This window comes from Geospiza fortis, unplaced genomic scaffold (assembly GCF_000277835.1).
Source record: "Geospiza fortis unplaced genomic scaffold, GeoFor_1.0 scaffold614, whole genome shotgun sequence".
Classification (NCBI taxonomy): domain Eukaryota; kingdom Metazoa; phylum Chordata; class Aves; order Passeriformes; family Thraupidae; genus Geospiza; species Geospiza fortis.
Genome location: NW_005054488.1, coordinates 1,130,961 through 1,156,870, shown reverse-complemented (window position 1 = coordinate 1,156,870; position 25,910 = coordinate 1,130,961). Strand labels below are relative to the sequence as shown.

The 25,910-nt window shown below is 41.1% G+C and overlaps 1 protein-coding gene across 1 annotated transcript in view; it reads left to right on the top strand.

Moving 5' to 3' along the window:
• CTNNA3 (catenin alpha 3) overlaps positions 1–25,910 on the top strand; it is a 417,013-nt gene that overhangs the window by 11,807 nt on the left and 379,296 nt on the right. Inside the window, exons 4-5 of the mRNA XM_005428499.2 lie at positions 4,317–4,483; positions 13,910–14,029. Of these exons, the coding sequence (XP_005428556.2) occupies positions 4,317–4,483; positions 13,910–14,029 (287 nt within the window). The remainder of the gene's footprint in view (positions 1–4,316; positions 4,484–13,909; positions 14,030–25,910) is intronic.

The window sequence follows — 25,910 nt, the reverse complement described above, 5'->3', positions numbered from 1 at the left end:
ACTGTATGCATCATCCAGAAATCCACTGGCCTAGTAACTGAAGAACTGCCATGATTTCCTGTTGATCTGATTTAGTGAAGCTTTGTTAGAGGCTCCTTATGTCCACAGTTTTATTCTAAAATAGTGTAATAAACCCCAAAGTAAGCTTATTGAAAAACTCTCACTGAGAGATTTCATGTGTGTGCAGCATTTCAAAAGATGTTCTGTGGAATACCTGAGCCCTGTGCAAAGAGTGTAAGGAGCATTGTTCAACCCTGAATGCTTCTGGCACTAAATATCAGCCTCAAATTCATGTCCTGATTCTGAGATTTAATCAATTTGAAGGCAAGCAGTGCTGCTGTTCATGTGAAATCTTGCTGTAGAAGTCTGAATTGAAGTCTGACGTTATCCTTAGGATGATGAGTTTTTGCATTTATGTGAAGGTGTGATGGCTTACAGTTCTCAAAGAGTTGCATGGGCATAACTGAAATGTTTGGTATTTACTGCCATTGCTGGCTGACTATATATAGTCAGAAACACAACAGTTGTTGTCTGCCTTGTTTCTATCTATTGCAGTGTCAGTGTTTCTTGTGTTTAGCTGTTATCATGCTCAAGTGTGTTCCCAGATAAACCTGTCGTTGCACAGAGCAGTGAGTTGAAAGCAAGTTACTTGCTGGAGTTACATTTTGAGCCTTAAGTTACTCTTTAAAAGGAAATTCTAACAAATACTTTGATGTTTTGAATGGCCATATTTAATGTCTTTTGATACTAAACAGGGGAGGCGAGAGTTTGATGGCATGGAAAACACTCCCATTTCCTGACAAGAAATGGGTGCTTACTTAGAAGGGCATTTACTAGAGGAAGGGTATAGGGATCTTTTGTATTACACTATGTTCTTGTTTGTCCCTCCTCTCATCTTAAAAGTAAACTTAACTTTCTCATTCTACATGAAGAGGTGCGTGTCTGTATTCTGCATCTAAGGGACTTCTGTTCTGGGAGGCAGAACTTAAATGGCTTAAAATTATCTGTGCTGTACACTCCTTTCATCAAACCCAGAACAGATCCCCTGCAGAATAGCTTTTGACATCAGCATCACTGGATCAGGTGCCCCTGAGTGGGAAAGGGAGAATGAAGAGGTGGGTGTGAGGCATGATGGGGATGTGTGGTGGCTCTGATTACATGATAGGAAGAAATGGATGAGATGTGGAAGTGGAACTTCCTGATATGCAGTGGTGAAATAGTTGCTATGCAACAGAATCCAGTGGTATCTGAGTGGGATAAGAGACTGTGTGGCAGGAGAGAAATGTCCTGTAACAGCTCCAGAAAGCTATTGTGAGAATCTGAGTTATCACACTGTTGAATATTAGGAGCATGCAGGAGGTATCGATCTGCTGTGCCCTGACACTGATAGTGTCACTTCAGCTGGCTGGCTGCAGCAGAATCCTTTTATTTGCTGTAGCAGATGGGGATGTTTGTAGGAACAGAACAGGTGATTGTACTGGTGACTTGTATTGTTTCATCTTGTTTTTAGAAAGGGTAGGTTGTTCTATGCTGTGATGTGACCTTGACTCCCAAGCTTCTCTGGTACACTTATTCTGCTTAATGTGCTAGTTCGTGCCTGCAGGATTTGAGGCTGCATGTACTAGTGTCACTAAGAGCCAATAAGTGTTCTGTTACTGGTGAGACCCCGTGTGTTCAGCTCTGGGGCCCTCAGCATGAGAAGGACATGGACCTGTGGGAGCCAATGCAGAGGAGGCTGTGAAGATGCTCAGCAGAATTGAGCACCTCTCCTGTTAAGGCAGGCTGAGAGCTGGGCTTGTTCAGGCTGAGGAGAAGCTCTGGGGAGACATTACTGGAGACTCTCAGAACCCGGGGGGACCTACAAGGGGTCTGGAGAGGGACTTTCTACAGTGGCAAAGGCTTTAAATTGACAGAGGGTGTTTTAGATTAGATGCTAGGAAGAAATTCTTCACCATGAAAATGCTGAGGCACTAGCACAGGGTGTCCAGAGCAGCTGTGGCTGCCCCATCCCTGGAAGTGTCTAAGGCCAGCTTGGATGGGGCTTGCAGCAGCCTGGGCTAGTGGAAGGTGTCCCTGCCCATGGCAGGGGGATTGGAACTAGATAATCTTTTAGGTCCCTTCCAGCCCAAAGCACTCTAGGATTCTGTATTATAAACCATTGTGGGTTTTTTCTTGTTTGTTTGTAGTTCTGTTCTCTCAAGTTTGAGACTGAAATGTTGGAAATTCTTTCTACTAACTTTGGTACGTCTGTTCCCCCCTATTGTCAGCTGTGTTCCTCTGGAACTGTAAAGCCATCAGCCTCTAATGGTGCCGTTCAGGAGTGGGTGATAGGACTTTCTTGGCAACAGTACCTCCTTGTGGGAGGGCACAAGAATGACATAAAATTCGCTGCATTCCATGTGCATTTTACACTGCTGCAGTTAAAATTAAAAAATGAGATGAGAAAGCCAGTTGTAAATACAAATAGAAGAGAGGAAAATGTGATACTTGGATGGGATTTCAAAAGGAGAATGAAAATCCATTCAAATCAATAAAAGAAGAAAGCATAGCTTTGTTGATCTTGCCTAAGCCAGTGAAGAGCCCTTGGCTGTTGTCAGAGTGATGCTGAGCACTGTCTCTGAGGGTGCTCACTGCCTGCACTTGGTGGCGTTGTTGCAGTGTCTGTACAGACACAGCCTGGCACGAGCTGTCAGCTAATTGCCAACAGGCTCACAGGTCACTTGTTTTTAAAGGAATTTTAATGTAAGTTTTTGGATGTTTTTGATGCTGGATAAAGTGTGTGAATTCTCTAACTATTTAAAAAATTCCCTGTGGCTGAACAGTGTTTTTTACATTTCCCTGTGCCTGAGCAGATTTTTGTGGGCATGTGTAAGTTACAGTCATTTGCCACAGCAGTAGCTGTCAGTAGCTGATCAGCTGATGGTAGAGCAACATTTACTTTGGGAGTCATCTTATCTGGGTGTGTTGAACAGAGTCTTGGGAATATCAGCCTGACAGTAATTGTACAGTTATGATAGATCCTGGCTTTGGTTCTTTGAATTGCTTTTTGTTTGGTTGTCTAAAAGAATTGAAATACTTTGAATGCTGCTGTCTGTCTGAATTCCTATTTGTGCCACTAAAAGGACATTTTTTGCGTTTCATTGTTTGTGACAAATATAATTATGGAAGAATATCCAGTTGATGGGAATTGAAATAAAAATAGATGAAATGGCATCAGATTGTCATGCTGTCTACTGCAATTTAAGAAAGTTTCAACATCCTGTTGTTGTTGGAGCTGTCATTTTCTGCTGTTTGTACTTGTAGCTCCTATCTGTCTAGCCTGCATCTCATGGCTCTATTTTAGGGTATGATTTTATGTGTTCATCTGGCCATCTCAGCTTATGTCATGCTCATTTCTAAGGGCTTGGTCGTATTCAGACCCTTCTGATTTGTGTTTGCTCACAGAATTGCAGAATGATGAGGGGTGGAAGGGACCTCTGAGGGTCGTCTGGTCCAGTGCCCCAGGTCAGGCAGGGCCAGCAGTCTGCCCAGGACCATGTCCAGTCAGGTTTTTAACATCTCCCAGGATGGAGACTCCACAGCCTTCCTGGTTGGCCTGTGCACTGTTGAGTCACTCTTGCTGTGAAAAAATGTTTTCTGATGCTTACATGGAATCTCCTGTGTCAGTTTGTGCCCATTGCTTCTCCGCCTGTTGCTTGGCACCACTGTGAGCAGTCTGGCTCCATCTCCTTTTCACCTCCCTTCAGGAATTTATGGTGTTTGTCACTGTGGTTCGTATTGTTGAATTTCATTTACCAAACTTCTCATTGGAGAGCAGTATATTGTGACTGGCAGTCATTAGCTCCGTGGCACAGATTTCACTTTATGTCGGTCAGATGTTTGAGTGTATGAGGTTTTCATTCCATTAACTTATATTTGTAATGAGAAGGGCAATATTTGATTCCCTTCTGTGACCAGGAATTATTTAATAGCAAGGACACCAAAGTACACAGTAATATAACAAGTAGTGACTAGGAAAATTTAACAAAGCTGCTGGCTTTGTTGTGTACAGTTAAGAGTAATAGTGTGAAGGCCAAGGGAATTATTTCAGAATTAAATGATGCTGTAGAAGAGAAAGGGAAAGAGAATGGAAGATGTGGAACATTAACCTGCATGATCTGTAGTCACTGACCTTCATTTCAAGGCGTTAGGGCAAGAAAGAGATAGCAGATTTATTGGCTATACTTGTGACTTGCCAAGTAACTGGTGGAGCTTCAGTGATTTCCTTTCCCCTGGGTGTTGTGATCCAGCCTAAGGCAGGGTGTCTCGTTTTGCAGGTCAGGCCCTGCAGGTGTCAGCAGAGGCGTTCACCAGCGATCCCTGCTCCCTGCCCCGGAGGCAGGCTGTGGTCCCAGCCGCTCGCTCCCTGCTGGCCGCGGTCACCAGGCTCCTCGTTCTGGCCGACATGGTGGACGTGGCCTATCTGCTGCAGCACCTGACTGTGGTGAGTACTGCTCTGCTCCCCTCCTGTGAGCCGCAGCTGGGTCTGCTCAGGGCTCTGCGGGCGTGGAAAACTCTCCCTGTACTTGAGCCTTGCAGGTGTCATGCGCTGAGCACCTGGGCAGCTGGGGCAAGTGTGGATTCTAGATGAGATTTGTGAATGGACCAGAAAAACTCATCTACTTGCAGCTCAGCATATTTGATCTACTTTTGGCTCCTTTTTCTCCACTCATACTTTCAGTAATTTATAAGAGACTGATAAAACCACAAATTTCTGTTGACTTCCTAATATTTCAGGGCAGAGGTGAGTAATCAGTGCCACCTGTCATAATGCCTCATGCCACGAGAGAACACAGTGGCTTAGAGGACCATGTTGAAGCAAGTTCAGTTTGATGAAGATGAGAGAATGAAAATTTGGCTCCAAATCAGACTAGGAAAAGTGTTTAATAATAAAACAATGTTGTGTGGATTTCAATACTGGGCTTGAAAAATCTCCACTGCTGGAGATGCACCACAGGCTAAATTAACCCTGACTTGCAGAAGCTTCTGTGTTGTTCTGTATGTTTAAATTTGTCAGCTGTAATAGGAACGGCCTATGTCTTTTGCACTGCTTGTGGAAAATGTTCTTAAATTATGATATTTTTCATGGTAATCTATTTCATTTTTAATGTTTATTTTCATAATCCCAGATGCTCTCTTCTGAGATGTATTTGAGTATGTTTTACATGAGAGAGCTAAAATTAGATGGTTTTCCTTACTAGAGTTTCAGTATTTCTTAATGGCTGTCTAATTGACTTCATGTTTTCCATCTGAAAATGAAAACAAAAAATAACTGAAAATGGTGAAAGAATGCTGAGTATCATTCAGGAACAACTCCAGCACTGCAGAGGGCCATTAAATTGTCATCTTCTTCCATATTTCCTCTTAATAGGAGGAAGAACTGAATTTGTAAATGAACCCTTAGAATGAATTAGTGTGGTAAAACACTCTCAGTAAAGCCGGTGCAAAAAGATTCACCCTAGTTGTTAGAGGAGAGTGTGTTCTGTTTTGCATATCTATTTAGTCTCTGCTCTGGCTGTTGAACTTGCCAACAGTGGTATTAGCTGTAATGGTGTCTTTTATGTTGACATCTAATTAGGAAATTGACTTAATGTAATTTCAGCATATGCTATTGAACATCCCTCAGTTTCTAACAACTTTTGGTCACAGCTAACTGAGCCAGATTTAAAGGCAATTAAATATTTTAATGAATTTCAACATGGCTCTATTCTAAGTGTTTAACTGTAATCATTATACTTTAGAACTCCCTTAGGAATTCAGTTTTTCTTCAACATGGACTTGCTCCCACAAAAAGACATTGTATTCCCACATTGTCAAAGCAGACCTTGTCTTTGCTGTATCAGCTCCAATATTCTTGGGTTTTTCAAGTTCATATGTCTTGAAAATCAACTCCTTAAAAGTCTTCAGATGTTTTTCTTTGCACTTGTTCTAAAGCCTTAATACTTCTACCATATTACCCTGTTCTTCAGACATGGGTGTTACAGCTGTTATCATTTAAGAGATGGGAAATTTCATTGCTCTTTATTTCCATGTCTCTGAGCACTGCAGTTTTATGGGGTAGACAAAATTGATTTGAAAAATTTAAAAAAAAGTAATAGTAGAATAAAAGACATAAAAATTCTAATCAAGGAATTTTTCTTTATTTGCATGTATAAAATGAAAGAAGTTGGTTCAGCATCATGAAAGAACTCTCTACAGTATTAGTGAGATCTTGCTCAATATGAAAGTATTTAATGGGGAATTACCTATTCAAGTATCTAATATTTTTCAAACCCATTTATCAAAGAGTGCTGAAAGTTTTTAGTCTTGGTCACTCACTCAAATTAGTTAATTCCAACACTGATGTTTAAAACTATAGCTTTTTCTACTGACAGAATACACTCTGGATCATTAAACTTTAATTTCCTCAGTAACCTGGGAATAAAAATAGAAGGAAAACAAAGACAATGTGACTGGCTGTCATAGAAAGCCTCATCTACTGTTACCTGTCACATCTGCCTGTTGATGTGTATCTAGGAAAAAGGATGAACCTCAGCTGTCTCCTTCCAGTTTATGTAGTCTCTAACAATATTGTTTTCTGTACAGTCTGCTTAGACTTAGGACTGGTTTTGAATCCTGTGTAATAAAGTCTTCGTGTTAAACAGTGTGTAATTCTGAAAATACGGAGTATTTTTTCTCACAAAAATACTGAAATGTAACTTTTCAAAACTAGAAATAACGGGTGAGATTGAAAGGATTTGGTAATCCTGGGAGGAATTTCAAACCGAATGTTCAAAAACACGGCTTTGTGAGCAGGAAATTAGCTATTTTGGAAGTTTTGCTAATAAAGTGGAGCGAATTGTGGCTGTTTAATGAATTCTATCAGATCTTCCCTGAGTGAAAAGCGAGTAAATGTGTGTGTAAATAATGTTTACTAGATGCCAGTACAAACCCTCAGTGACTGGTCACATTCTGGCACAGAACACCTCTGGCCACTTGTCCTACAAGACTCTGAGGGTGCAGTGCAAACAGGAAGATCCTTTAGAGTTCACTGAAAAAATAAAGTACATCACACCATAAAGAAAGGTTTTCCTTCCTTAAATATATTTTTTTAAACAGGGAACAGTTTAAATAATTACCTATCTCTGTCTGATTTTCCATGCTTAAGGAGTTTGGAGTCTCTAAAGAAACAACTGCGTTCTGAAAAATGTGGTCAGACAAAGGACTGTCTTCTGTATTGCACTCTCTGATTCAGAGCTGTGTTAGCAGCTCATCCATTATGTTTAGTGATACTCGATATTATTTAATTAAGTGAATTAACAGACTAATGGTATTGCTTAAATTTATTGATCAGAAGAGAACAGCAGGAAAGTAACAAGTTTGGAGAATTTCATTCAAAGAGCATTGGCAGTCTGTCTGTCTCTAATCACTTTCAGAACATGCTGAGCCAACATGTTTTATCTGCCTTTTTCCTCTTCATGTCATGCTTGTAGGTTTACTGTGCAAGTCTGTGTATTTTTCATGAATGCCTCAGACAGCATGATCTTTACAAAATGCTTGCTTACAGTTCTTTAAAACTCCTGTCAGGGAAAAAAAAGAGAGAATGGCTGCAGGTAAGAAGCAACATGTGAAGCTGGGCCCTGTGAGTGTAGTGCTGTCTGTTCCTCCCTTTCCTGCAGAGTATTCAGCAGCATTAAAAATGCTCTGAGCAAGAACTCAGTAGGGTTACATAGGAAAGTCACCTTGGGCTGCCCTGTGCTTCAGGTGTAGGGGCATGGTTCAGCTCCCAGAACTGTGTTAATTGATCCAGATCCCTGTGTGGAGCCTTCCTTCCCTCCAGCAGGTCACTTTGGCACATGGACTGGTGTGAGTCCTAGGTGGTGTAGCTGGTCACTGAACATTTCATTTTGGATTGGGGGGATTCATTCTGCTCCCATCCCTGTGCTCAGCTTCAGGGGCTTGGGTACCTGGAAAACAGCTGGTCCTGCTGCTGAAGACTCAGACAGAGAAGCACCTCAGACTTTTCCTCTTTGCTTGTGGCCCTGTTTCCCCCTGTGTCCAGTGAAGGATGGTGACTGTCCTTAGCCCTCCATTTGTTCCTGATGTGTTTATAGAAACCTTGATATTTACTGCAGTAGCCAGATTAAATTCTAACTTCTTGCCACCTTCCTTAGTTGGGCATGGGTCACTCCTGTGGCAGGGAGACTTCTGGAGCATAAGGAGTATTAAGAAGGTGAGAGGAGTCTTTGAGAGAACATTTGGCTTCTCCTTTGGTTCACACTCCTATTTATTTTTTCATCAAACAGAGATTCCTGCTACTAGTGAGAGGTTTGTCTGTGGTACGTGGGATGCAGTTGTTTGGAATCAGGGCTACAGTGCTAATTATCTCACTCTACAAATTCCGTGGCACTCTGTGATGTGCAGTAAATAACAGAGGGAAGGCAGCTTCCAAAGAATTGCTTTTGGAACTGGCTTTTTCAAAGTGAGCATCCTTTTGAGTGAGTAGGAATCTGGATCCACTTCTGTGCTTGGTATAGGAGCCTCTTGACTGCTCCTTTGTAACTTGTAAAAAGAAATAATTGTCAAGCTGTGGGATGATAAATTCTGACTGGAATATCAAGTTGTAAACATAAAGCTTGGAGAGATCTGTAACATAAAGGTGATTTGTTGAGAGGTTACTACGATGCGTGAAGTCATCAGAAGTACAGGTGAGTGTGAGAAGTGCATATTGTGTCTGGTGATGAAGTTGGAAGGTGTTAGAAAAGCAGAGGCCTGTTTGAAATAATTGTTTGGACTGTGCAGATGCCTGCATGCTGCAGTCAGTGACCAGTGCTCCACTGCAGTCAGCTCTGTTTGAACCTGTCAGGGAAAGAACGTGGCTGAGGGCTTCCCTTGGGAGTGGCTGTGGCTGTGTTTGGCCTCTGCAGCAGCAGGCATCACCACTGAAGTGCTGTGCTTATAAGAGAATAATGGAAATGATGTTCTGAAATTTCCTTCTCTAGAATGCTAATATGGGAAGGCACGTTCTGGGCTGGGAAAATAATCTTGGGAAGTTACCTTCTCCTGGCAGGTTATTTATTGGTAGTATAGCAACAAAGTTGGTGTAATGTAGAATGGCTTGTCTGATCAACAATTCAAGCATGCAGAGATCATTCTGATCTAGAGAAATGTATTTTATAACTCATTTGTGCTTTGAGAGGCAGAAATGAGGAAATGCATGCAAAACAAAGAGTGTCTGCTTTATCATCAGAGTGAATGTCTTCAGACCTTTTTAAAATGACAGCAAAATCATCTGATATTTTCTGAATGGAAAAAGCTGTGAGCTGCTTTCTGTAAACCTCTCCAAAGAAGGCACATTGCCCATTCCATTACAGCAAAATAGGAGAAGTGCAGCTTTTTTTCTCATAAGTGTGTATGTTCAGTAATTGGAATTTAAGAGGGGTTGTGAATGGCTTTTTTCCAACCATGTCTCTGGGTAATTTAAATAGTACATTTAGTTATAATTTAGTCTTTTAAAGAACCAGTACCTTCTTAAAACAGAAAGGTATATTTTTTCAATGGACAGCTTCCTTATGTCAAAATGGAAGTAAAATTTGCTTCTTGTCCTTAATTCAATTCATATTAATCCATATGAAAATAAAGAGAAATATTTTACCAATGGGGAAAGTAGCTCAGTGCTCCTGTACTGCCCTGTGCAGTGGAGGATGGTAATATTGATACTAGAAATACAAATACTCTGATTTGTGTAGCTCTAGATGAACAGAAAAGAGCCATTTCTCCTAATTTGTGAATAACAGAGCAGCTTTGCAGCAGCCCTGGCCCTAAATCTAAACCAGCTGTGTAGAGGGAAACTGCATACAGGAAATGTAGCAGGCCCTTTGGTTGCATCATCTTTATAAAGGCAGACTTGCAGGGGAATGGCATTACAGGTGTGTGCAGTAGCATCATGCACAGAGTAGAGAGGCAGGATGGGCTGCACCCATCCCTCTTCCTGTTTATATGGGGATTGTAAGGTGCTTCTTTGTGCTCTGTATTCAGTGATGTTACTTCCCACATTTCTGAATGATAAGCAATGAAGCACTTTGCACTGCATGTTTATAATCTCATAATTCTGTGTCCTGGCCTCCTATTTAGCTGGTAAGCCATTAATTTTCATGGCTCATATTGAAGATGAAACGTAGTAAATTTTGGCTTAAGCAGTATCAAAATTTAAGTATGATTAGTTACTTTAATATGATTTCATTTTGAAATGTGTAGCCACTCTTTTCTTTGATCTCATTGCCTCATTTTTGTTACATATGACAGCAGAGCAAAAGTTCCAAGGCTCCTGAATGTAGGTAGAAGGATAGTGGAGAAAACCCTCAAAAATGCTATGTCAGGAGCTCATAAAGACAGCAGAGGATTCTCAGCTGTTAATCTGCTTTACTGCAGGAGAAACTTCAGCCAGAGCTCACCTCTCATCTTTGACATTGCAGTGTGTAGGATGTGAGACCACAGGACTTTCAGTCCTGATGCTTACAGTCACACTTACCAATTGGATGAGCCATGTCAGTGTCTGAGGGGAGGCTGCAGGGCTCTACCTTACCCTAATCAGGCACATCACACTTCCAAGCAAGGAGGCTGTGTTGTAGCACTCTTCTGGCCCATCCACATCCTCTGAAAGTGTGTTCCTCATCACTTTCAGATTTCTGATGGTATTTGTTGCTTTGTGGTACCTAAAATGGGACAGTGAGAGTTGCTTCACTTAGCTGAAGCATTCACTGTGTGCTGGTTTCCAGTCGGATGAGCATGGAGCCTTCATTCTTGTATTGATGGTGCCTGCTCAGGACATTGAGGCTGCTGTGTCATCCACCTGCTTTACAGGGCCAGGATGCTGGGCTCTGCTTCTGCATTTGGTAGGTTTGGGGTTTCCTGTGAAAGGAATGCTGTGATGTTAATGAATATAAAGTCATGCTCTTCTCTTTAAGGTACAAAGTTGTCTGTGCACTGTCTGTGCTGGGAAGTTACCTGTGGTAACTTGACAAACAGAAGCAGCTCTGATAAATCATAGAGATATGATTTTAGCACAGAGGGAAAATGAGTCCAGGTAGCTACCTACTAGTGCCACTGAGAGCAAAAGCAATAAACAAATGCTGTTTCTCAGCTTCCAGAAACTGCTCAAAGCACTTTGAAAATGTAACAGGCAGAAAAGAGCTTCTGTGAATCTTTTAGGATTATTTGTACTTGGTTACTGGTAAGAGAAAAAAAAGTCAGGAAGTCTGATATCTCTTTTCACCTCTAGACAGGGGAGATGAGAGAAGATTTTACCACTCACCCCAAAATGCTGGTTCACACTGATAGAAGTATGATGCAGAAAGATCCACATGTAGTTTTAACATGTGTGCGAATGTCTAAGGCAAAATTTTCTGATTGCCTGCTGATGACAGTGGAAAGAGCATATCTATGTTTTCTTAAAATTGCTTGGTTGATATTTTATTTACTTTTGAGTTAAATTTTTAAAGAGTGTTTCTCCCTTAGATCTAAAGACAGATGTGGATGTTCTGGCCGTTACCCATCAATTTTATTGAAGCATGTTGCCCTTATAGTTACACATTTAATTTGTATTTGATCGTGCTCTCATGCTGCTTCTTATATCTCTTTCCAGAGAGCCAAATGTATTATTAATGCTTAGGTTGCTGCAGGACATAAGGAAGTGAGTGATCTTGCTAGCAGAGCTCCTGTTAATGAAGAATTGAAGTTGTGGGATTAAGTACATCCTTAAAAGGATGATGATGATTCTACAACTGTATTGTAGTCTAACATGTTGATGATTATCTTAAAAAAAAAAAGACTCCTCAAGAAAAGACTGTACCTTATGTTTATTTAGTGAGTTTGGGAATCATTGGAGACTTTTCCCCTGTATTATTGAATCCCACAGCAGGGTGCAACAGCTTTGGGCTAAGTTCTGGAGAAATATGGCAAGGTTTGAAGCAGAAAGTGCATGATGAACTTGCCAGAGACATAATGAGCAGTTTCTTACACACTTCAAAAAAAGCAAAGACTATGGAGTGCTTTTGGTCACCTTAAACTGAACTCGGGTCATGTTTGCAAATGTTGCGATTAAGTTGCTTCCAGCTAAGGGGTTAGCCAGGAGTGGGAATTGATGAAAGCAAACATTGCAAATGCAAGGCTTTCACATCAGCTCTGGAGCAGAGATAAAATCTGAAAACAACAAATTACACAAAAATTGGAAGATAATGAAGTCAAACAGAAAAGAATAGAGAATATTGCAGTTTTGTCTTAGCTTGTGTGTTCTGGCAGCCATGTCGGTACAGAATTCAGGAGCATATACTTCGGGTGAGAAAGTTTTATTTTATTTTTTGGTAGCAAGCAATTTAAATGCAGCTAGAAAGTCTCCAGTTAACCTCTAGTAGTGCTGAATGAGGTAGACTAAGATAAATTACAAATAGATGGAAACACTGCCTTAACTTGCCTTTTGGGTATGAGAGCAGTGAGACTGAAAGCTGCAGAGCAGCAAACAAGACATGCTAACTTGCCTGAAGGTTCCAGGCAAGTTGTTGTAAGTTGTCAGTGGAAATCCACTGCAGCTGCTTATTATCCCCAGGGAGAAGTACCTGGGGGCTGTTCAGTATCAGGTACAGCTTGGGCTTGAGCTGAGTCACCTGCTCAGGGATGAGGGGCTCTGGAGCACTCCACATCCATGATCAGCATGGGCTGTCAGTTATGTTGTCAGCTTCTTAAAGAGGGACAGAAGATGAGTGGAGATTTGCCTTTTTTTTTTCCTTTTCTTCTCCTTCTGCTCCTGTGGTTCATTATTCAAATTCCATGTCTGTAGTTTAAGCAAAAGTACAGAGACATGTGGGCTGTAGGTACCACAGAAATGCTTGGTTGTCCAGGAGCGGCTGGGAAGCAGTCCATTGCCTCATTCCCTGGGCACTGGTACCACAGGTGAGCTTCACCTGCAGGCCCTGGAACTGCAGGACACTCAGTCAGTATTTTGGAAGGATTTACAAGTGTGTAGTTCTTCCTGATTATGTCAGTGTAAATATATGTTTGTAGACTTGATGGTAATCACAGTGATAACAAAATATTCCTGAGCTACGTGCAGCTTTGCAGCCGTCACATGCTCATGCAGTGAAGAAGGGAATTTACAGCTGGGAAAACAGCAAGAGGAGAAGGCTCGTGATTTCCTGAGGGTAGCAAGGAAGATGGACCTCCAGTTCTCTTCTGATACAAGTCTTGACCTTTCTGTTACAGCTCCTACAGCTGGGCTGGTGTGGTGCATCTCTGAAAAATACCAGTCCTCTTCTTAATAATAGTGTATGCATGAAAGAAGTTTTAAATTTAAAAGTAAGGTCTGTAGTGAAGCATAATTGGAGTTGTCACAGTTTTCATGCAGAATGTGGGCACATTGCCTGAGGTGATTATCCAGTATTAAATTGGTATTAAATTACTCTTAAGTAAATTAACTTGATAAGAAGCACCCTGTGATTTCTAAGTTCTACAGTTATGCTTGATAGAATGAGTTCATGGCATGTATAAAGTTGCATACACTTTTCTTAGTTGAAAAGAAAGTATTTAAATCTGTGTGAATTTATTACTTCCTGGAACTTGGCATAGAAAAAGAACTCACATTTAGAGATTGATTGCTTGTGTTTGGTCTGACCTGTGAAGTTAAGAGGATTTCATTTAATTGAGGAGGGCATATGTACAATGCTTTGAATTCTGTGATTGGTTTCAAAACAAAACTGCAGGAATATGTGAAAGGTTAGAGGTGACAAAGCTCAATAGCCTAAGTATTTAGTAGAAAATAATTGTAATACAGAATGAAACACACCAACTGTGTGAATGATAATTTTTGTTGGCTTTGTTTTTTTATTTTCCCTCACAGTTTCAGAGAACATTCGAATCTTTAAAAAATGTATCCAGTAAATCTGATCTACAGAAAACTTACCAAAAGTTTCAAAAAGATCTGGAAAACCTTGATTACTTGGCATACAAACGTCAGCAGGTAAGACCTTGGAGGCTTGTAAGAAGACAGAATGCTGGGCATGAACAGGGTGGGTGGTAGAACTGCTGTGTTTGGTGGAGTTACTGCTCTGTCATTGGCTTTTGTGCTTTGTGCAGCACCAGGTAAGGCAGCAGAGGGTGGGGAGGGCAAGTCTACCTAAAGTATATGGTGCTGTGCTGCTGGGTTTTGGATTTTCAGCAGAGAGAGGCCGAGGCAAAACAAGTGAGACTTAGCAGACATTAAAAGTTGCATTAACACATAATTATCTAAATGGAAGTGTATAGAAGCACTATTTGCAGTCTTTTACTTGAAAAATTAACCAAATTCACCTAGTCAGTGGAATCCAATACTTTCTATACATGCAAACCTTGAATTTTTTCTCCTTTATAAATGAATTTGTGAGGTTACTATGCATCAAACTTTGAAGTGCACATGGTCTTTGACTTGTGTTTGCAAGATCAATGTTGAATTGTTAACACGTGTTTCATGTTGGGTGTTCTGACACTTATACATAGCTGATGTGAAAATATCGTTATGGGTATTCACTAATTTTCTTCTCTTGATGATAAAATAAGATTTACCTCTGCCACAGCATGAGGGTAAAAGCTGTAACATTTCTATGTGGGGGTCGTTGTGGTTTGTGTTTTCCTGAATTCTGTCACTTGGTGTCAGTGTTGCCAAACAGTTCCTGTGCTTGGGGCAGATCACTTGCAGCTATTTATGTCAGGTAATTGATTAGATTACCTGTGTCTTAGTTAATTTGCATTGTTTATCTGAGCAGTAGTTACCTGGTTATGGGGAGGAGAGTTTTACCTGCTTGTTGATACCAAGATTTTCATTTCAGTAGAGCTTGCTGGAGAACCTGCAGTGAGGGATTTGAAAAGTGCATGTATGTATTTAGTGTAGAAGATGCTTTGAATTTTGTCCTGCTTTAAAGAGAAAGTAATCTTTTTGTGAAAAGATTGAGAATTGCTTGGATTACTGTGCAAAAATCACTGACCTGCTTTGGGACTGAAGCTGTTGTGAATTTGGGAGATATTTATGGAGTGTTTAATTGATATCATGTTTAATTGGTAGCACATTTAATTGATAACAATTTATATACACTTGTATTAAGTTAAGGGTATATTCATAGTCCCTCTGGCAAAAGGGTGAGTAACTGCCTCTGTTGGGAGACAAATGTTAGTATATGGTCTGAGTGTGAATCTGTTGGTGGTAAAATAAGGGCTTTACATGCTGAAAGCAGTGAATGTTGCTTTTGAAAGAAATACAGTTACCTGCTTCTGTACCTTTTATTCAGACATGAGCCATGAAGTGCAACACAGCAATGTACTGCTTCAGTGGGAAGGTTTACAGGACAGGTGGGAAATCACAGCTGGGCTTTTTAAAGGGTGTTCAAAATGTCCCACATTGACTCTGATTAATAAATATAGACCAAACTTCTATGACTGGCAGCAGTATGCAAGTGGCAGACTTGTTTGGGGTGATGGTTGGGCAGCACCCACTAGAGAAATTCCTTTGGGTTGGGAACATCTGTTTATAGCCAGGCTGCCATTTTGAAATGTGCCAGGAGATGCCCACATCTGAGAAATGTAGATTTTTGCTTTTGTCCACGAGATAGTCTGGCAATTCCTTTGAATTAAAGCAAGCTTTTAATTTCCTTGATACTTTCTCATCTCTAAAATTTGACAAAAAAGAATGGCTGCATGCCACAATGTGTACTAGAACTTACTCTCTTGCTCTGTGACTTTGTGGAATATTTCCAGTAAAAGCTAAGTGAAGTTTACATTGGTTTGTATCAACCTAAATATTATTACCTTTGCAATATGAATGTTTTCAGGGGAAGTGAGAGGACAAAATGTTAAAGCACTTGGGGATAAGATGGGACTAGTGATAGATCCCAGCTCTGCTCTTGGGATGCTGTGGTAGGTGCACCCTTCCTCTTTTCTTCCGTGGGTCTTTGTTGCTATTGGAGGGAGTTTGTCCATAAAGCGTTCAGCTGCAATGGCACTGGTTTAAGGTTTATTATAATTATCTTACTGTAGGGTCATTTAAGGAGAGTTGGGCAATAGCTGCAATAAAAATGGACTTACAGTGAAGTTCAGTGGTATTTAGCACCTGCCAAACTGAAAAATTGCCACCGTTGCTGCTGTTCTTAGTGCTAACAGTGCCTTTAGGATGCCTGTAGCAGTGCTGGCTGTAATCCAAAGACTTCAGTTTTTGACTAGAAGCTTCCATCAACGTGTCATTTTATAGTTGACAACAGGACTTCAGTATGTGCACACACACTAAAGCAGTATGCTGTTGTAAAGTATTCTGATTTAAGGTCTGCTTGTTTGATGTTGATTTTATGCCCTCAAGGAAATTGTTTGTAAAGGACTGAATCTATGGGAAATAATTCTGGTTAATCCATTTTAAAAATAATTTTAGGATTTCTTTCTGACGTTTGTTATATTTATAAATGGTTTAAAAAGTTGTGTTGGAAACTGAAGGAGATAAGGGCTGTATCAAAGACATTTATGGGGCACACAGTGATTTACTTTGCTCATGGGAAATAATGCTTGCAGAAGATGCAGCAGAGCCATTCCCTGTTCTGGTTCACAGTCCCTTGTTATCAGTACTGCACCTGCCTTCATGATCATACAGGTCACATTTGCATTTTGAAAGGTTTAATTTTGAATGAAGACTTTTGAATGAAGACTTCAGTCAAATGGTACTTCTTTTTGTTAAAATGGATTAAATGCACTTTTAATCTTCAGCTTTGATTGTTCACTTTGGTGGGAGAGAATCAGAAGAGTGAAAGTGAGAACTTGTGGGTTGATAAAGTAATTTCAACAGATAAAGCAAAATCCCTGCACACAAGGAAAGCAGAACCAGGAACTGATTCCCCACTTCCCATGGCTGGGCAGGTGTTCACCCATGCCCAGGAGAGCAGGGCCCCATCACGTGTGACAGTGACTGGGGAGGACAAACTCCATCACCCTGAATGTCCTCCTTTCCTTCCTTCTTCTCCTGCCCCAGCTCAGTGTGCTGAGCATGGCCCCACATGGGCTGGGAAATCCCTTGGGTCACTTGGGCTCAGCTGTCCTGGCTCTGTCCCCTCCCAGCCCCTCTCTGGTGGGGCTGGGTGAGGGCCAGAGGAGGCCTTGGCTCTGTGTGAGCTCTGCTCAGCAATGCCCAAAACATCCCTGTGCTACCAACACCCAAAACATCCCTGTGCTGCCAACACCCAAAACATCCCTGTGCTGCCAACACCTAAAACATCCCTGTGCTACCAACACCCAACACATCCCTGTGCTACCAACACCCAACACATCCCTGTGCTACCAACACCCAAAACATCCCTGTGCTACCAACGCCCAACACATCCCTGTGCTACCAACGCCCAACACATCCCTGTGCTACCAACGCCCAAAACATCCCTGTGCTACCAACACCCAAAACATCCCTGTGCTACCAATGCCCAAAACATCCCTGTGCTGCCAACGCCCAAAACATCCCTGTGCTACCAGCACCCAAAACATCCCTGTGCTACCAGCACTGCTTCCAGCACAAATCCAAAGCACAGCTACTGTGGAAAACACCTTAACTGTACCCCAGCAAAAACCAGCACAGTATGAGATTTGTTCACTGAAGTGCTCCACACCAGCAGCTGGAGAGAAGTTTTTGCAAGAGATTATCACTTATCAACTGGCAGGTTTATTTTGTGGCAAACCCTTTAAAAGTATGCTGGAAATTGGAGGGAGTTCAGGGTGAATTATTTGTTGTCAAGAAAACAAGCATGATGATAGAAAGCTGCATGACTGAGCTCCTTAAGTTTATCTGGAAGAGGTTATGGCTTAGAAATGTCAGGAATAGAGGTACTTAACTAAATCTTTATTCTAGTGCAGGGAAATAGGAGAAGAGCCAATGGATGGAAGTCAGACAAGTTCAAACCAGAAAACAAATGAACATTTTTGGCCATTAACTCCTGAGAGGACTTAGTTAAGAGGTGCAGTACATTAATCACTGCTTGTAACCTTTCTGTCCATTGTCCGTGCCTTTTGAAAACATGTGAAATAACTGAGATGCAAATTGAAGGGCAGGAATTATGGATCTTTCTGTGGCCTGTGCTACTGGGGGAATTTGAATGGGAATTCACTTTTTTTCCCCTCCAGACTTAAGAATGACAGTACATTGTTTGTTTGTTGGAGGGTAAAGGCAGAATTATGTCTTCTGATTATGTCATCCTGGATTAACAAATGGGTGAATTTGTTCTATTTTGTATTTACCATTCTACCACTGTCTAATCTTTTAGATTTTAGGGTTGGATGTGTTGAGATCTTGTTTAGGGATTTTCAAAGAAGCCTTGTACTTTACTCCAGAGTAATTTTAACGACATACAGGCATTTGATTCCTGTTAGATTTCTGGAAATGCCTTCTTTTGTTTTCTCCTTTAATATGTAATCACACACTGTTGATTATTAAATGAGACTATAGGTTCTATTTCCAGTATTGTAGTTGCTTATCTCCCCTTGACATAGGAACAACATCTATCATGCTGTTGTGTAATTAAAATAGTTGATTTATGCATTCATTTTTTATAAAAGCAAACAACAAATTAGTCTCGGTAGCTAAGATAGTGAAAAATTATGACAATTCTGTTCTCAGCCACCTGACTTGTTTTAGTAATTCCATGATTATAGCTCTGTCACTTGGTCCTTGCTTCTGTCTGTCCTCTGTATCTCTGTGGCTTGCTTAATGGGTGAAGAGGTTTTCCTTTTCCCTGCTCACCTGAAAGTGCTCATATTCCCTGTGCTTATATTTTTTTATATGTATTCAGAGTTGTAGGGGGAAGACTTTCATATCAACACTTCCCCAGCCTGTGCCAGGGGAAACTGCTAAAGGGAAACTTCCCCAGGGAGTTTTAGCAGCTCCCTTGTTCAGCTGGATTTGTGTCTGTCAGTTCCAGCCTGAATGATTTTCATTTGTGTCTCCATGTGTGTGATTTTTCTGTCTTTGCATGGATGCTAAACCTCTGAGGAAAAAAGTCATGCCTTCCCTCATCTTTCCAAAGCTCAGACTGTTGCTGTTTCTATGAAACTGAATTAGTTTTGGCTGTGCCCAAGATGTCTTCAGTTTGGATAAAAGATGCCAGTCTAGTCATGTCTCTCATAAATGTAGCTGAAATGTCTTGGGGGCCAAGGATGGATGATGCTTTATGTTCAACCAAGAAGTCACCAGGTAATTTAGCAACAAACAAACAATACAAAATTGAGTGTTACAGTGGGAAGGAAATGAGATCTTCAGCTAGAAATTAAATTACAGAGACAACTAAGTAATGTTACAAGGGCATGACTTAAAAAGCTGTAGAGATTTTTGTGTGCATTCCATGGGGGACTTGGATACACCACTGGTTTTGGTGATGAACATTTGCTGTGGTGCCATGTATGTCTCCTGTGAGACATAATGGTACCATATGAATATGGTACCATTATGAAATATGAAATATTGACATATGAAATTTGATGTGTTGGGTGGTTTATCTCAGTGGGAGATAGTGGCTAAGATTAAAAATCTGTTTTTTCAGTTGACTAGAAACCAATTTATTTTTTCGTCCTAATGAAATAAAATTATACTTCAGGTGATATGTTTATGCTAATGCGTGTACCAGAGTTTGGGGGTTGTAAATGGGGTCAGAGTCTAAGGAGAATGGTTCTTAATGAGGCACTGATAACTGATTTTATGACAGTTGCAGTATTCTGTTAGGCAGCAGTGTCTCAAGGGGAAAAACAAAACTGCAGTTTTATACAGCAGGAGTGAGGTGAGCTTTTTCACTTTCCTGTGAAGCGTTGCCTATTTGGTTGTTTCAGATCATACACTGTGCAGCTGACTGTTCCTGCCTACATGTGATGACTTGTGCTCATCCTTAATGTGTCCTGTCTGAGAAAAGCACACCTATTTTTGAACATTGCTGTGAGTTCAAATTCTGCCCTACAGTGACTAATGGTTCCTTGTCTTCCCTCCCCCTCAGGAAATAATTTTCCTTTTCCTTTTCCTTTTCCTTTTCCTTTTCCCTTTTTTTCTTATCGAAGTTATGCTCAGTAGTGAGGCAACCAAAACAGACCCCTGTAGAAAATTATTTAATGAATTTCTGTAGTTGCTGAGACTCACTGGTAAGTGTTCTGAAATCTCCTTTGATTCCAGAGAAATTGAATCAATTTTTCCCATTTATTTATGTAAAAGTCCTGTGAAGGATATCAGAATGTAGTCATATTATGAGATACCTGCTACTAATCCTATGACTACAAGCCCAGACTAATTTGGCAAGACTTGATTTGGACAAAACTGTGGTGGCTGTTAGTCATTCCTGGATTTATTTCTAGATGAATAAAACAGTGTTTTTCATTATTTGCTGTAATTGTTTTTCCTCAGGAGTGGAAGTGTAGCTGACTGAACGAATTGCTCAGTTTCTGTCCTTGACCGAGGAGGGGTCAGGTTTGTTTGCTTGCAGTGTCCTGTTGTCATGCAGATCTGCATTGTCTCACACTGGATGTTGGAGCAAGGAGTGTTCAGCAGTGTTGTCATCGGCCCTGATGCCTCATTCAGCCCACTCCATGTGGAACACATGCTGTTTATTTGGCAGGCTTTTGTCATGCCTCTCCAAGAGAGCCAGCATTAAACTGCAGTAGCTTTCAGAATTTCACATAGTTCCTCCTCCTTTGTCACAATCAAATCTTACAAATGGTATAAAACATAACACTTTCATAGTTGTGCGTGAGAAGCAGTATTTATGTTTGGACGAGGTCTAAGTGCTGACTTCCTCTCTCTGGAAATAATTAAGGAATGTTATTTTCAAAGACTGTGCTGAGTTCTTTGTCCCTCTCCTAGATCTATATCTTTGTATGTTTTTATGGGTTGAAATCATCACCTAGTAAAGTGATATATGATTCTTGGCTATAATTGAAGGAGAAAATGCATTCCCTAATTTTCTGGGAAGTAACATATCTGCATATTCTTCAGAAAAAGCAAGATTTAGAGAGGATGCTTCCTTTGTTGAACACTATAAAAACGATGTATGTGCTATTTTGATTTGACATTCTTTTCTTTCCTTTTTTAAAATTAAATGGCCTGGAGCAGTAGGGAGTGGTGACTATGAAAAAAAAATTCTTTACTGAATCGTAAAGGAAAAAAGAGAAGTGGTAGTACATATATAAATGTCTTGTAAACATTTTCACATTTGCTTTCTCACAGCTATCTTGTGTGACCTTCAGCAAGCCTCTTAGTACCAGATCTACTGGAGGACATCACTAAATGCCTTCATCCAAGAGTTAAAGATTTATTGCTGTATAAGGACTTGCCAGTAAGGTTCTGTGGGTATTTGAAGTACCTTTTTTCAGGCTTTAACAGATTTATGTCAGTCTAGGTAAAAAGTTCAGTCTGAGGACAACTGACATTTTTACAGGCTCAGAGACAGTATGTACCATATAGCCTGAGCTACTGTTTTTGTGGTGAGAGGTTTTTTTTGTTTGGGCATTGGCTTATTTTTTTGTGCTTTTTTTCTTAGTATGAGAAAAACTGCTATTTAGATGCTGAAAGGATGCAAGTTAGAAGGGCAATAACAGTTTGGAATGCAGAATTCTGATTACTAAAGAGTGGCTAATGAGTGATGTTATGTCCTGGTGAAGATGACAGTAATAGTAGTTTGTGAAAGAGTTATCTGAGGGGAATGTTATATTGTATTGATCCCAGCCTGACAGACATACACCAGCTTCTCACAGAAAAATAAATTCCATATAAAATGTTTCACTGCCTTGGCGCTTTGTAAAAATCAGATTAGATGAAATGCAAAGCCTTGCAAAATAACTGAGCTGTAAATGGAAAATGGTTTGAGAACATAATGCTGGGAATGGTGGACAAATCCTGCAGGAGCACTGCTCCTGATGTGTTTGCTGCAGGAACTCGTGGCAGGCAACAGCCAAAGCAGACTCTGCCAGGAGCAGTTGGGTCTGCCTGTCTTTATCTGACTGCTCAGCTCAGGGTGCAGTTACTGTGGCCATAGCACTTGGGCATTCCTCAGTGCTTTACTAGATAGAACATCAGTATAGGAAATACAAAACTTGAATTTTGTCCAGGGGTTTTTTTCTCATGTGGTAGCAGGTTAGGAGGTAGAGGTGGGGATCTCTGTCTCCTGTGAAACTCAAGTTCTGTAGCCAGTTAGGATTATGTACCAGGGGAGCTTCTTAGCTTTTCCCTGGCTCACAACCTTGTTTTGAGGGAAGAACTTGTTTGCACTGTTTATGAGGGTTCTGACCCTTGGTAATCACTCAGCCTTTGGATTCCAGCTGTTCTGGGTAAGCTGGAACAATGCTACACAGAGCTGAAAAAAAAACCTAAAGAGAGAAATCACTGTTAGATACCCTGAAAAATTATTTATTAGTCTTGTCTCAGGTCCACGTCAATATTCCTACTTTGTAGTGTGTGTGACCTTGTCGAGTTGGCCACTTAGTCCTTCTTTTTATATTGTCTCTCCTGTACACATCCCTGCCCCTTGTCCTGCACGTTCTGCATCAAGTTGCATTCTATATTTTTCATTTGCATAATCCCATATGCAGTTTCCCTCTAAAACTCGCTCTTGTCATTAGCACTTAAATTTCTTTTCCAGTCACTCTGCATCACTTTTTGCTTACTTTGTCTCCTTCTTCCTCCAAGCTTTTGTCATCTGTCATCCACACCTCATTTCTGTTGGTGCATTCTAAAGGTATTGACTCATTCCTTTTGCTCACAGCAAGGTGCTTTTCACAGTGGGTTCAAGCAAACCTAGCAGTGCCACCCCCAGCGATGCTGTCTCCTGTTTGTCTGTCTGTCCCTGCACAAGCAGCACCCTGCTGCTGGGGAGGTGCTTCCACAGGGTCTGGAGCATCACCAGGAGGAGCTGGAGCTCGTGCATGCTTGGACAGACACTCACAGGGATATTGGGCATGCAGGAAGGAGGGCAGAGGATGGGTCAGGACAGAGGGCACTGCCCCAACCTGATTTTGGCCTTCCTGACCTTGACATCCTCCTTTCCATCCCTCTGGAATTTCAGGTCGTTGTCACAATCCAGCCAAAATGCATCTGATTGTCTGTGATATATAGGCCTGTCACCACTGGTTCTTTTTCTCATCAGGGTTTGGGAGAGCAGTCAGACCTTGGCCATGCTTGATGGGCCTCATCAGGCTTTAATATTTTCCTTTATTGGCTATCTGGCTTTTTTTAGAACATGAGTCTGTATTGTAAGTTCTCCATGGTTTGAGAGTGCTGCAGCTGGTTACTTTTCAGCTATCAGTGGCTATTACTCAGCTGATCTGTCTTGAAGTTTGCCTTTATGTGATTTAGTGAAGTTGGGCCTTTATAGATGGTCATTATGGAGCAAAAGTTTCTTTGTAGGTAAGATTTTGACACTTGTAACAGTGCTTTTATAGCTCATAACAATAAATTCTGCTGGTGGTGGGGCAGTGAAAGCTTTCCTATGTTCAGTTTAAATTTGTTTATTTCCCTGAGTAAATGTATTTGGGTTTTTTCTGCATTAATTTAACCATGGATCTAACTTTGTAAGAACAAGAGATAGTATATACTAAAATCTTACTTCAGCCAAGATTTATATATGAAACAACAATTACAGTAATTTTAGCTGTAACTTGCTTGGTTAGCACTGGAGGAAGGATGATCCTTTTTGATTTGTGGGAGAGAGAAGTATAAACTGTACCACAGGACAATTTTATGTAGTTTATTTTAGCTAGATCACAAATGGTTGCAAAAAAAAAGTGCATTTATCAGCTTATGTTATCTGCAGTTACAAAATTCAGCACTGGATTCACTAAGGTGGAAGAGGTTAAGAGACCACATAGTCAAAGAGTACAGTTCTGGATCTTTTTGGGTAAAGAGAGCTGGAGGCTACCATCTCCCAGTGATGATTCTCTCTTTTGTTTCTGGGAGCTGGGAAGGAGGTGTCTGAGCAGTTCCTGCAGAAGATGTGTCTGAAGTGCAGAGTCTTTTTGGTTATCTTAAGAAAATACTGCAGCATTTTGCCTCTTATGCTAAGTTAGTAGAGGTCAATAAATTATTTCAGGATATGGAAAGATTATGCAGCCTTTCTTTAAAGTTTCTTACTGATTATTAATTTGTAGACAAGGAGGACTATTACTTCTCTATTTCCTGCCCCCCCGCAGTTATAGGGGTAGGTTATACTTTTTAAACACAAGTAAAATGATAGCCAAGTCCACTTGAGCCTTTCCCCTGTGAGATCACTGGGAGTGTCTGTGGGAGAAGTGAAGTTTTCATCAGGAAGGGTGGGTGTATTCCCTGCTGTGGTGTGAAGAGAATTGAACCTGGGTGCTCAGGGAAGGGAGTTAGTGAGAACAATAATTGAAGGCATGCTAAGGAGCTCTTGATCCTGGCCTTGGCCACCTTCTTGACTTAGTGAAAATGAAATGGGAAAGTTTTTATTTGCTTTGGAAAATGGTTCATTAGAATTGCAAAGAGCTAGCTGAGAAGCTGTTAAGAATCTTGAAAAGGTTAGAACAAATGAAGATGAATTTAAAGAAGTGTGTGTACCTGCGCCTGCATGCTGTATGAATCTTGCCTCAGTAGTAAGGGTAGTCTAGAAAGGCAGTGTGTTCTCATCCTAAGTGTCTGTAATAGTTTAGGGGGGAAATGATAGATACCTCTGACATAGGAAATGATAGATACCTCTGACATAATTTACAAAATTAAAGCAGTTATCAAGGGAGGGAGAAAAAACAATTCTGAAAATAAAATACAGACAGTAATAATGTAAAAAAGGATGTGAACAATTCTGGAGTTCTCTAAAGAAGATGCAGAAGAGAAGTATTTTAAGATAATTCAATGTAACTTGAATAAATTCTCTCTATATCCTTCATTCACTGCCTTTAGTAGCTCATTTTGTCACTGCTTTTAGTAGTGTCAGTAAAACAGCTCCTAAAGTCTTTGTAAGTAGAGATAAGCCTTAACCCATCTTAGAGGAGTCTTGCAAGGGTGTTACTAGGAATGAGATTCTAACAAATGTTGTTAGAGTTGGCACTTGGAGCATTTCTGCAGGGAGCTGTCCTCTTTCCAGGGAGCACTCCCTGTGGGAGGCACGGAGGGAGCAGAGCTGAACCACCATCCCCCACAGAGCTGGGCAGGGTGTGCTCCTGGGCAGCTGGTGTGTGCTCCTGGGCAGGGAGGGTGTGTGTGCCCCTGGGCAGGGTGTGTGGGTGTGTGTGCTCCGGGGCAGCTGGTGTGTGCTCCTGGGCAGGCAGGGTGTGTGTGTGTGATGGTTGTCACAAGGGGTCTTGGGTGAAGAAAGAGACGAGATCCTTGACTCCATTATCAGAAGGCTTGCTTTATTATTTTATGATATATATATACTACCTTATATCTATACTAAAAAGAAGAAGCAAGAGAGCTTTTTCAGAAGCTTGCTAAGCTAAGAATAGAATAGAAAGAATGAATAACAAACCCTGCTCTCTCGGACTGTGTCCGAGCGAGCCCAGTTCTGGATTGGCCATTATCTCCAAACATCCAAGCTGGGCCAATCCAGATGGACCTGTTGCATTCCACAGCAGCAGCAAACCTATTGTTTACATCTTGTTGCTGAACTTCTCAGCTTCAGCCGGAAAAATCCTGAGAGAGGATTTTTCATAAAAGAAATGTCTGCGACACGTGTGCTCCTGGGCAGGCGGGGGGTGTGTGCTCCTGAGTGGGCAGTGTGTACCCCTGGGCAGGCAGGGTGTGTGTGCTCCTGGGCAGGCAGGGTGTGCTCCTGGGCAGCTGGTATGTGTGCTCCTGGGCAGGCAGGGTGTGTGTGCTCCTGAGTGGGCAGTGTGTACCCCTGGGCAGGCAAGGTGTGTGTGGTCCT